The 12,871-nt window shown below is 42.2% G+C and overlaps 1 protein-coding gene across 2 annotated transcripts in view; it reads left to right on the top strand.

The window, feature by feature from the left end:
* FBH1 (F-box DNA helicase 1) overlaps positions 1-3,009 on the top strand; it is a 72,500-nt gene extending 69,491 nt beyond the window's left edge. For both annotated transcript variants that reach the window (XM_040343280.1, XM_040343278.1), the window contains one exon: positions 2,534-3,009. In XM_040343280.1, the coding sequence (XP_040199214.1) occupies positions 2,534-2,704 (171 nt within the window). In that variant the 3' untranslated portion in view covers positions 2,705-3,009. The remainder of the gene's footprint in view (positions 1-2,533) is intronic.
* Positions 3,010-12,871: the final 9,862 nt, after the last annotated feature.

The following is a 12,871-nucleotide window of genomic DNA, read 5'->3' as shown; positions in this document are numbered from 1 at the left end:
AGCAGATGGCAAATTTAGGAAAGCAAAGTGGAGCTTGAATCTAGAAATGTTTGCGTTGATCGCCAGGACTTTGAGGCATCCTCAGGTGGACTTGTTTGCATTCAGGGAACGCACAGCTCCCTCAATTATTTTCTGTTCACCAAGACGACGACTGTTCTCTGGAGATAGTTGCCTTAGCGCATCCTTAGAACTTTAACCTGGGTTACGCCCCCCCCCCCCCTTTTCAGCTAATCCAGTTGGTATTGAGGAAGATACAAAAAGAGTTTTGGTAATTCTGATTTACTCCACTCTAGCCAAAGAGAGCCTGGTTCTCCACCATTCTGCAAATGGCAATCAAACCATTCTGGCAGCTTTGTCTCATACAGGCTTTACTGCTTCAAAGCCCAGTGAGTTACCCGGATGTAGCCAGGCTAAGCATCACCACCTGGTATCTGAGGAGCAGCTATTAAGGAGTAAGGGGTTTTCAGAACTTCTTTGCTTTCTGATGGGAAGAAAGTAACCAGCTATTTACACTAAGATTTGAAAGGTCTACAATGCCTGTGTGTGACAAATCGAACCTTGGAAGATATTGCATCAGTGTTAGAATTCTTGCAGAATGGTGCAGATAATAAGGTCATGCAGTTAGTACTCTTAAGGTGCAAGTGGAAGTGTTCCAGGAGAGACCGATTTTCTTTGGAATCTTTGGTCGCAAGATTTCTAAGGGCACTTACTTGATCCAGACCAGCCCCTGCTAAACAGGTGGGTTCTGTGGGATCTCTCAGTTGTTCTGCAAGCCTTCACAAAGGGGCCTTTTAAACCATTAGGCCTCGTACACACGACCGAGTTTCTCTGCAAAAACCAGCAAGAAACCGGTCGTGTGTACATTTTTCGACGAGGAAACTGTCGAGGATCCCGTCGAGCCAAAAAGAGAGCATGTCTTCTTTTCCCTCGACGGCAATGGAGAAACTTGCCTTGTCGAGTTCCTCGTCAGCCTAACAGGGAACTCGACGAGGAAAACGATGTGTTTCGCCCGTCGAGTTCCTCAGTCGTGTGTACGAGGCTTAAGAATCAATTTCTTTGAGAAATCTTATCTTCAAGACTATATTTTTAGTTACGATTACATCTGCAAGAAGAATCCTTGAACTGCACGCCCTATCGGTTAAGTAGCCTTTCCTGTCCATATACCCAGATAGGATTATACTGTACTAAGAATGGATCCAAGGTTTTTGCCAAAAGTAGCATCAGTTCAAAACCGTTCTCAGGATATTATCCTGCAAACTTTTTTGTTCTAACCCTTTAGGGTATAAGGAAAGACTGTTTCACAATTTAGATGCGAGAAGAATTATATTGCGTTACCTGGAGGATAACAAGGGACTTTAGGTCTTCACACTCATTTGTTCTTTTTTCTGACAACAAAAAGGGCCACCAGGCATATAAGGGGTCAATTTCTAGATGGCTTAAATCGGCTATTTTGGAGGCTTACTCCCAGATGGAATTGTCTCCCCCACTGGGAATCCTAGAGCTCTTGCCACTACATGGGCAGAAAAAGCTGGTGCCACCCAAGATCAAATTTGTAAAGCTGCTACGTGGTCAAGCTATTTAACGTTTGTTCGTCTTTATAGACGGGACCTTCTGTCATCAGGTGATCAGGCATATGGCATAAAGGTCCTTCAGGCTGTTGTCCCTACCTAGTTGGCAAGTCTCGTTTATCCTTTCAGGTGCTGTCCTAAAAGACATTTATGGAAAATTCAAGTTGGACTTGTCTGTAATTTGTTTTCCAGAAGTCTTTCAGAACAGCAAGGACTCACCTTTTTGCTGTTATTAACCATATTATGCTTATGTGTTTCAGCCTGGGCTGGAGGAACTGCACTTCAACTGACAAGCCGTGAGGAGAATTCCTCTTTTTAAATCTTGATGGAAGTGATGTTTCCCCTTGGCAAGTGGGAGGAGCCACCTGGTGCTTTCCTGAAAGACTTCTGGAAAACAAGTTACCGGAAAGTCTAGCTTGAAATTTTTCCATGCATATATGGATCACATACAATGTGCTAAAATGCACTTGTGTGTGGGTTATGTGGCAACACACTGCACTTAGCTGCATACAGTATCATGCTTTGCAGGAACATGTTTACAATGCATTACTGCTACACATCAGTGCAAATCGGCCCTTAGAAGGCTTTGCAAAGTCTGTTGACAGTTGGATCAATTTGCTGAAAGTGCAGCTATATGTTAGAATATGTACTTGCTATACCAACATTATCTTGAATGATGCTATCATTTAAAAGCTTTTTACGTTTTGCTTTGCTAAAGCTCTTTTCATATAAATGTATACTTGCGTGTCCATTTTAAAGCGGAACTAAACGTATTAAACTGCGAGTAGGCAGATCTTTACTATACAAGAGACATGCAATGTCTCTTGTGTTTTATTGTATTTACCTAAAATAATAACATTTTTGCTTGCTTTAGAGATTTTAATTGTGCGCTTATTTATTTCATGTTAGATTGAAATAATAGAAGTGTATTCACACTTTAAACCTTTACTTTTTTCTTTTCGCAGAGTGACAAAAGTGAAGATAAAGGGGGCTTTTTCTGCCATGCGTGTGTGCAACAGCGAGTTGGAAATATGACACAGCTAATGCTATCGCCAGATATTTTGGAAACCATAGAGAGCAAATTAGAAAACGTAGTTATGTCCAGACGTCTTGAATTTCTGTTGCAAGTTATTTAGCAGTAAATATGTTTTAGTTATTTCCTGTTGGGCGCCCCCAACAGTGTGAGGTTTTGTATGTCCTAGGATATCACAGTATGGTGCGTGTAATTTATTTTTAATTAAACCTGTCAAATATCTGGTGTTCCCAAACTGATCTTATGATCATGAATTACACTTAAAACGTTTTTTTGTTTTGGATAGTTATACTTTAACTTTAGGGTGTACAGGGATTAGAACACCTATCAGTTTTTTTTTGCTGTCTCTGTCCCCATTAGGGAGATTTACCCTCTCTATTTGCCCTGTTTACCATTCTCATTGAACTAGAAAGTAAAATAAAATCCCACATTTTGGCTTGTTCCCAAAAAAGTAATGGAGGGGAAATCTTCCAATGGGTACACTCGTTCTGGTGACCTGGGGGTCCCCTAGGATATCCCTTAATTTGTGGGGATTTCCTCACTTCCTGTTTGTCTATGGGACAGGAAGTGAAGGAAAATCTCAGCATTGGGACACAGAGAAAAAAAAAACAGACAGGGGTTATAACCCTCCGTTACTCTATCCAAAGTGGGAAAAAAAAGTTTTGCCTATAGTTCTACTTTATCTCCTAAATGAAAAATGCACGTCAAAGCAATCGGCATATTCAGAGGTATCGGTGGTTTGAAGTTTCATTCAAATCTGCTTTTTATTTATGTAAGACATGAGCTTGATACCACCCACCCACCTTTTACCTCCTTCTTATAGGTCCATTAATGTGCATTTGCATATATGATGTACTTAGATCTGCTTATCATTTTGACATGTGATTTTTACTTTTACCCACAAGTTTAGCATGGGTATATTTTTATGGTACTGTTCATGTTCTATTTCACCGTTTATGTGCTGATTGCACTGTCTGAAAAAAATCATGTACCATCTAAATCACAGGCTGTCAAGTTTGCAATCAGATGAAAATATTATATTTAAGTATATATTTTTATATTATGGGAACTAAAACATTAAATACAATTTTACAAAGTCTTTAAATTGTAAAATTACATAATTGGTCTAAGAGCCGGTTCACACTGGGGTGGCACGACTTTGAGGGCGACTCAGCAAGGCGCCCTGAACACGACTTCAGAGGCGACTTGCAAAATGACTTCTGTATAGAAGTCAATGCAAGTGGCCCCCAAAGTCGTACAAGAACCTTTTTCTAAGTCGGAGCGACTTGCGTCGCTCCTATTAGAACGGTTCTATTGAATAGAATGGGACGCGACTTGTCAGGCGGCTGAGTCGCCTGACGAGTCGCCCCAGTGTGAACCGGCTCTTAAGCGTGCGTGTGTGTGGTGTTTTTTTATTTTTTTGTTTTTTTTCTTTTTTTTTAAGGAAAATAGATTGTCTGCCTGTTTTTTTTTTTTTTTTTTTGCATACATGATTTCAATATTGTATTACATTTTGGACAACATCAAATATTAATATTCAGTATTGTTGACCAAATAAATTAATATTTGTTCAAAATCACTATATACTGTATTACTTTTAAAATGCCCATGAAGCCTGACAAAAATTGTCAAAGATCCAAGAGTATAAATGATATAATCCTCTACACTGTACATTCCTTCTTCAACAGATGTGTAGTGATATTCAACAGAAGTAAACCTGTGATGTGATGAATATGGGGATTGCCAGTGCCCATACGCTGATCAAAGTTTATCTGGTTTAGCAAGGACTGGCTGAAATTTTATAAGTGTGTGGCCTTCCCTGCCACTGTCTATGGCCAGCTTAGGGAAAGTCAAAGACAAGCCAAAAGGTTTCCTCTAGTATATTTGACACCAGACTTATGAACACTTTTTGTTTAGTAAGATATGATACCTGCTAATCAGTCGGCTTCTAAAAGTTCTAAGGCAGACCATAGATTGTGAGATTTTCTTCCACCCATGGTGGAAGGAAAGAAAATCACCTGATTCCCCTATCAACACAGTTATTGTTGATGGCAGAATCCCTTACACAGCGCTTTTGTATTCTGTCGGCAGGTAGCACGGGGAGCCTTCCCTGCAGGCAGACCATAATGATTAGAGTTTACAGCTATAGTCGGTAGTACTAATCATTCAGTGAAAACCTGACAGGCTGGTTGTACACCAGTTGATAAATCGACTTATGTACAACCAGGGTACCAATGCATGGATCAAAATGTTTCCAGTTCCTGCTAAACTGGCTGAGTATCGATCCATGTATGGGCAGCTTAATGCTCTGGCAAATATATATTGAGTAAAGCAGAGCAATTTTAGAGGAACCAGGCAGAAAATTGTTGCATCCAGTTAGATGCAGGTGCTGTTTTGTTTTTTGTTTTTTTGACAGCTAGTGGGACCGGCTGCCAAAATACAATGGCCACAGCGGGGAATTACTCCATGCTCGCTAATTGGCATGGATAGGGTAATCTGTAGTTTTTCCCATTCAGCCACATAGTTCAAGAGGAATTATTAACAAAGCACAGATTTAGAGGTGAGGGCACATCTGGTGGAGGAAGCAGGGGAATCCCAGTAGAGGCACGGAGGTGGATGTTTGTGAAGAGATCAATCAAATCATTATTATTAATTATTATTATTATAAGTGTAGCTATTCATTGTTCATGAATGGCAAATCATGCAAGACTAATCACTATTCATGCTTACCACATGCTTGTTGTATAGCTGTAAAAAGAAGCCATTTGTTTGGTGATCAGTTGCTACTCCTAGTGGTTTTAGCATTATGGCTGAGTACGTCAAAATCTCCTGTGAAGCTCTAGCCTAATATAATTGGGTAGATAAGCACAGAGACCCAGTAATGAGGTAAGCAGTGAAAGTGTTTTGTTTCAAAATATCATTAGCATGTTGATAGTGGGAAGAATAAACCAGGGAAGGTAATATATAAGCAGATTAAGGCTTTATGCAAATCAAGGAGAATTGGGTCAGACTAGTGGCAGAAACACCCATAAAGATTAGCACCTTGTCCCATAAGTTTAGTATACAAGGTATATCAGACAAAAATTCGGGCTGAAATCGGACCTGAATGAAAACGCACAGGACCCCTGCTGCAAGCCGCTCCTTGCTCTAGGGTGAAAACAGCCTAAAACTATTGTGAGAAGGCGGTGGGGCTGTGCCTTTCTGGCACTTACTTCCAAAATCACAATAGAACAAGCCACTGGCAGGACCATGGCATACTCTGAAAACTGAAACACCGGTTTTCTTTTTAGTGAATACAGCCTTAAAAAAAATACATCACATATTCCAAGCATTTGAATATCTGGCAAGCCTCTCCTCACAATGTTGTCGCCACAAGTAGTATTAGATTGACGCAGCAAATTTAATGTGTGGGTGTTAAGATATGTGCCAGGGAAATGTGTAACTTTTAATTATCACTTGACAGTAAACGCTGCAATTGTTCCAGCAGTTGAAGAGGAATGCCACAATACCAAGTCTTGACTACTTTCCTAGATGCACATAGAATAGAATATTTGCAAAGGGATCAAAGGCACAGACTTGTGATACTGGTTGACAGCATGTAAAGCAGGCATACCTGTGCTTCCCCGTGATGGGAAAACACAGTCGGGCACGGATATAATTACCCCATATGACTGAGGCCTAAGAAATGGGTACACCCTTGAGTTTTATTTAAAAGAAGGTTCAGCAAACACACAGTAGTTTCCCTCCCAGGGGTATTCAGCATTTCTTGTGTCAACATAAACGACATTCAGCCCTTCTGGCTTGTAAACGTAGCATTCCTGCTCTGGCCTGTCTCTTTAGGCCTTAGTCTGTCTTCCACAGACTGGATGCTCACCAACTCGGTGCATACGGTAATGCATGCCATCATAGTCTAGGTGGCTGGAGTGGAATTTGGCATGGTCCATAGTGGGCGCAGGAGTGCTGCCCCCTCTCTCCTGCACCCATCAATTAACAATACATAGATTCATGCATTGCATGAATCTAGGTATTGTCGCCGCTACCACCCACTATTCAGGTGTCCAGCCCCCTGTTGACTGCCGACCATCTGAATAACAGCGATGGGTGTGTTTTGGAAGTGCCTGATTTAAAGCGAGATGCTCTAATAGGCTTCCCGATTAGAGCCTGTTGGCTCTAATCGGCTTCCAAATGGTTAACCAGAGGGCGCACAGGCTGTGCGTTCCCTGGTTAAACAGTGCTGTGTTAGGGAATCGCTTCCCTATCACTGACCCGCCTCTCAGTCAATTGGGTGCACCGGGTCTGGTTACCGGTCACCTGATTGGCTAAAGTGACATCGAGGGCGGGAGAAGACATCGAGGGAGCGTGGAGAGGACGGCGCTGACCCGAGGAAGGTAAGTGCCGGGCTGGGGGAAAACTGGCGGCAATTGAGGGCACAAACTGGCGGCAATTGAGGGCACAAACTGGCAGCAATTGAGGGCACAAACTGGTGGCAATTGAGGGCACAAACTGCCGACAGTTGGGGACACAAACTGGCGGCAATTAGGGGGGAAAAAAATGGTGGCATTTGGGGGCGCAAACTGGCTGCAAATTGGGGGGACAAACTGGCTGAATTTGAGGGGACAAACTGGCTGCATTTGAGGGGGGCAAACTGGCGATGTTTGGACACATGGCACTTTGGCTGCGTTTAATGGGCACAGTGGCAGCAATTGAGATAGATATATATATATATATATATATATATCTATCTATCTATCTTTTTTTTTTTTCCGTTTTTGCACCCCCCAAAAAATTTTGAGCACCAGCTGCCACTGGTCCACAGACCAATAAAGCTGTATCCTGCCATTTCAAAGCAGCTGAAGTGTATTCTGGCATTGGTCTTCTAGAACTGTATTCTGCCCTTTTTTTTTTTTTTCTCAATAATTTTTTATTAGTATTTCAGTTTTCATACATAAGCAAGTTTTTTTTTTTTTTTATTTTTTTTTTATTCTGCCCTTTTTAATGTGACTGCAATGCAATCTGGAATTGTCTTCTATAGCTACAGTGCCTTGCGAAAGTATTCGGCCCCCTTGAACTTTGCGACCTTTTGCCACATTTCAGGCTTCAAACATAAAGATATAAAACTGTAATTTTTTTTTGAAGAATCAACAACAAGTGGGACACAATCATGAAGTGGAACGAAATTTATTGGATATTTCAAACTTTTTTAACAAATAAAAAACTGAAAAATTGGGCGTGCAAAATTATTCAGCCCCTTTACTTTCAGTGCAGCAAACTCTCTCCAGAAGTTCAGTGAGGATCTCTGAATGATCCAATGTTGACCTAAATGACTAATGATGATAAATAGAATCCACCTGTGTGTAATCAAGTCACCGTATAAATGCACCTGCACTGTGATAGTCTCAGAGGTCTGTTTAAAGCGGAGAGAGCATCATGAAGAACAAGGAACACACCAGGTAGGTCCGAGATACTGTTGTGGAGAAGTTTAAAGCCGGATTTGGATACAAAAAGATTTCACAAGCTTTAAGCATCCCAAGGAGCACTGTGCAAGCGATAATATTGAAATGGAAAGAGTAGCAGACCACTGCAAATCTACTAAGATCTGGCCGTCCCTCTAAACTTTCAGCTCATACAAGGAGAAGACTGATCAGAGATGCAGCCAAGAGGCCCATGATCACTCTGGATGAACTGCAGAGATCTACAGCTGAGGTGGGAGACTCTGTCCATAGGACAACAATCAGTCGTATACTGCACAAATCTGGCCTTTATGGAAGAGTGGCAAGAAGAAAGCCATTTCTTAAAGATATCCATAAAAAGTGTCGTTTTTAGTTTGCCACAAGCCACCTGGGAGACACACCAAACATGTGGAAGAAGGTGCTCTGGTCAGATGAAACCAAAATCGAACTTTTTGGCAACAAGGCAAAATGTTATGTTTGGCGTAAAAGCAACACCGCTCATCACCCTGAACACACCATCCCCACTGTCAAACATGGTGGTGGCAGCATCCTGGTTTGGGCCTGCTTTTCCTCAGCAGGGACAGGGAAGATGGTTAAAATTGATGGGAAGATGGATGGAGCCAAATACAGGACCATTCTGGAAGAAAACCTGATGGAGCCTGCAAAAGACCTGAGACTGGGACAGAGATTTGTCTTCCAACAAGACAATGATCCAAAACATAAAGCAAAATCTACAATGGAATGGTTCACAAATAAACATATTCAGGTGTTAGAATGGCCAAGTCAAAGCCCAGACCTGAATCCAATTGAGAATCTGTGGAAAGAACTGAAAACTGCTGTTCACAAACGCTCTCCATCCAACCTCACTGAGCTTGAGCTGTTTTGCAAGGAGGAATGGGCAAAAATTTCAGTCTTTCGATGTGCAAAACTGATAGAGACATACTCCAAGCGACTTACAGCTGTAATCGCAGCAAAAGGTGGTGCTACAAAGTATTAACTTAAGGGGGCTGAATAATTTTGCACGCCCAATTTTTCAGTTTTTTATTTGTTAAAAAAGTTTGAAATATCCAATAAATTTCGTTCCACTTCATGATTGTGTTGATTTTTCAGTTTTTATGAAGTTGTGTGCGTCTTGCAAGATGGTGGCATCCAATTAATTCACTATATGGCTTAACACTATAATAAAGATCAATTTGTGCCTAGAGGCTTTTCATTGTACATTTAATAAAAATACTTCATAAATTGTACTATTGTATATGCTTAGAATGGAAAAATTAACATTTACAACTTTTTTTGTGTAACATACCTACATGTATGTATGATGCGTTTGTAAAACGTGTGACTAATTTCACTCTTCCTTCTCACTTAGAATGGAAGGTTAAAAACCATGGGCCAGATTCAGGTAGAATCACGGTGGCGTAACGTATCACCACCGCAATTTTTCATCGCAAGTGCCTGATTCACCAAGCACTTGCGTGAAAAATTACGCCGGCGGCCTCCGGCGTAAGCCCGCGTAATTTAAATGGGCGTGTGCCATTTAAATTAGGCGCGCTCCCGCGCCGGACCTACTGCGCATGCTCCGTTTCGAAATTCCCGCCATGCTTTGCGCGCAGTGACGTCATTTTTTCGAACGGCGACGCGCGTAGCATACTTTTGTATTCCCGGACGTCTTACGCAAAAACGACGTTGATTTTTAAATTTCGACGCGGGAACGACGGCCATACTTTATACAGCAATACGTTTGCTGTGTAAAGTTAAGGCACCAAAAACGACGACTAACTTTGCGACGGGAAACTAGACTAGCGGCGACGTAGCGAACGCAAAAATCCGTAACTCCTAATTTGCAATCCCCGACGCTGGTTTACGACGCAAACTCCCCCCAGCGGCGGCCGCGGTACTGCATCCTAAGATCCGGCAGTGTAAAACAATTACACCTGTCGGATCCTAGAGATATCTATGCGTAACTGATTCTATGAATCAGTCGCATAGATACTCTGAGAGATACGACGGAGTATCTGAGATACTCCGACGTATCTCCTTTGTGAATCTGGCCCCATGTGCTCTCTGTGGAAACTTGACCAATTTAACGGTGATCCACCATAAGCTGGTTTGGGGGATCATATATTTTGCAAAAAGGCTAAAAACTTTGAGACACAGTTCTGCGTAAGTGAAGAAATGTCATTGGCACACAAAGGATGCCTCAAGAGTCCAAAGCTTTATTATAGTGGTCACATTGTACACAAAAGGCAATGTTTCAGAGTCACGCAGGGCCCCTTCGTTGGGCCAATTATGTTACTTGTCATCACTTACCTGACAAAGGGGACAGGTGTGGCATCCGAAATGTTGCCTTTTGTGTACCATGTGACCATGGTAATGAAGATTTGTATCCTTGTTGAGCAATCCTTGGTGTGCTAATGATATTTCTTCACTTGGATTGTCTATGGTTCCCAGCCTGATGTAATTGTAGCACCCATTATTAACGAATAGTCATCTTCAGGAATGTAAGCGTTGGGAATATTGCGTTTGCTTGGGTATCTTCAAAACATCCTGCACTGCAGGTATGTTGAGAGTACATCACGATCATATTTAGAAGCAGGGAGATGAGCTCCAATTTTAAGGTGCTACTATTCTAAGCTGCTTTGTTGGGGTACTTATTATGCCAAAGGTACTTAGAATGCCTATTTAGGCAATCTCCAATAAGTTGTTTTTACTAGTATAGCTAATATAGATGAAATTGCAACCTCATGTCTATATATACAATATATTTCTTTATCATACACCACAGAACACAGAGAGTTAAATCATTACATAATGGGTTTTATGGTCACCAGAGGTGATTGGACACTGGCACAACCATTTAAAGACAGTTCCCCTCCATATAACCCCTCTAAGTTGATGGATGCGAGAAAAATGTGCTGAAGAAAGCTCTGCCTAAGAAGCCCTATGAGGGTAGAGAGCTACACTGTGGGTCCATCCAAGATGCTTAATTATATTATGCCAAAACTGGATGGTATCCGGACCTCATGGATGAGGTTTCGCCTGTAATGTCTCTCTCCGGAGGACTGGGCTCTGGGGTCCAGCACTTTCGCTCTATACGCTAAAAGTCCTGGTAAGAGTCTTTTACAAGGCCCAGGGAAGAGGTCTCCTTTAAGTAGGAACCCATACCCCTGAAGGTTGGCACGCAGACCCCGCTGAGATGGGGGAAGATTGATATCTGCCTGGCAGAGAACCTGCGGCGGGGACAAGGCGAGTTAGGAAAAAGTCCAAGGTTTTAAACTTTTCCTATTTTAGTGTGAGTGTAATTTTTTTTTAGGCCGCCACTGATCCTTTCTCCCAATCACCTTGAAGGTGGTGTCTACAGATGCCAGCCTAAAGGGCTGGGGAGCGGTGTTAGAAAAGGCTTCAGCCCAGGGAACCTGGGCCAAGACCGAAAGGAACCTGCCCATCAACATACTGGGGTTGCGGGCAGTATACTTAGCCCTCAGAACCTGGACACACAGGTTACAGGGCCACCCGGTGCGGATTCAACCCAACAATGCTACTGTAGTAGCTAACATCAATCACCAGGGAGGCACCCGCAGTCAGGGCGCCCAGAAAGAGAAGAATCGGATTTTGGCATGGGCAGAAGAACATATTACTTGTCTCTCTGCAATCTTCATTCCAGGAGTAGAAAACTGGCAAGCGGACTATCTGAGTCACCAGCAACTATTACCAGGAGAGTGATCTTCACCCCCCGATATGCCAGAGATGGGGGACCCCGGATGTAGACCTGCTAGCTTCCAGGTTCAACAAGAAGTTGGACAAATTTGTGTTCAGGATGAGAGATACTCTGGCCTACGGATCGGATACTCTAATAATTCAGTGGAATCAGTTTTCACTGATCTATGCGTTTCCGCCGATCGCTCTCTTACAAAGGTTAATTTGCAGGATCAAGAAGGAAAGAATTCCTGTAATCTTAGTGGCCCCAAATTGGCCCAGAAGATCCTGGTATGTCGAAATCATAAAGATGGCGGTAGGAAAACATTGGAAGCTTCCGCTTAGTCACGACCGGCTGTTGCAAGGTCCAGTGTTCCACCCTTCCTTACAAGAGCTAAATTTGACGGCTTGGCTGCTGAGATCCACATTCTGAAGAAATGAAGGATCTCCGGTCCAGTGCTTTCTTCACTTTTTAATGCCTGAAAGCCAGCTTCCAGGCTTATTTACTATAGAGTCTGGAAAGCATATGTTTCATGGTGTGAATCTTAACAAATGGAATCCTCAAAGATATGACATAAGTAGGATTCTCGCTTTTTGCCAGATAGAAGTGGATATGAAATTAGCCCTTAGAGACGATATTTGACCCTTAATGGTACTATCAGTCTTTTTTCAAAGACCACTGGCATCTCATTCCCTAGTTCAGGCTTTCATTCAGGGGGTACTGCAGATCAATCTGCTAGTCAAATCTCCCTTTGGCCATGGAATCTGAATTTAGTATTGTCAGTGTTGCAGAAACAACCTTTTGAACCTATTTACCATGTTCCGCTGATTCTTTTTGAGCAGGAAATTTGCCTTTTCGATTGCTATCTCTTCGGCTAGAAGAGTATCTAAATTACCAACGCTTTCTTGTAAAAAACCTTATTTAATTTGTCACAAGGACAAGATTATTCTACGACCCCATCCAACCTTTTTACCTAAGGTGGTGTCTTCCTTTTTTCCGGATACGCAGACAGCGGTGGAAAAGTTATTGCACTCCCTAGATGTAGTGAGAAAAGTAAAGGCGTATCTGCAGACAACCGCTACGTAAAGGCATATTTAATATTTTAGCACTTTACAGGCTACAT

This window comes from Rana temporaria, chromosome 3 (genome assembly GCF_905171775.1).
Source record: "Rana temporaria chromosome 3, aRanTem1.1, whole genome shotgun sequence".
Taxonomy (NCBI): domain Eukaryota; kingdom Metazoa; phylum Chordata; class Amphibia; order Anura; family Ranidae; genus Rana; species Rana temporaria.
Note: the sequence above shows the minus strand (reverse complement) of the source record. Positions and strands in the feature narration are given on the sequence as shown.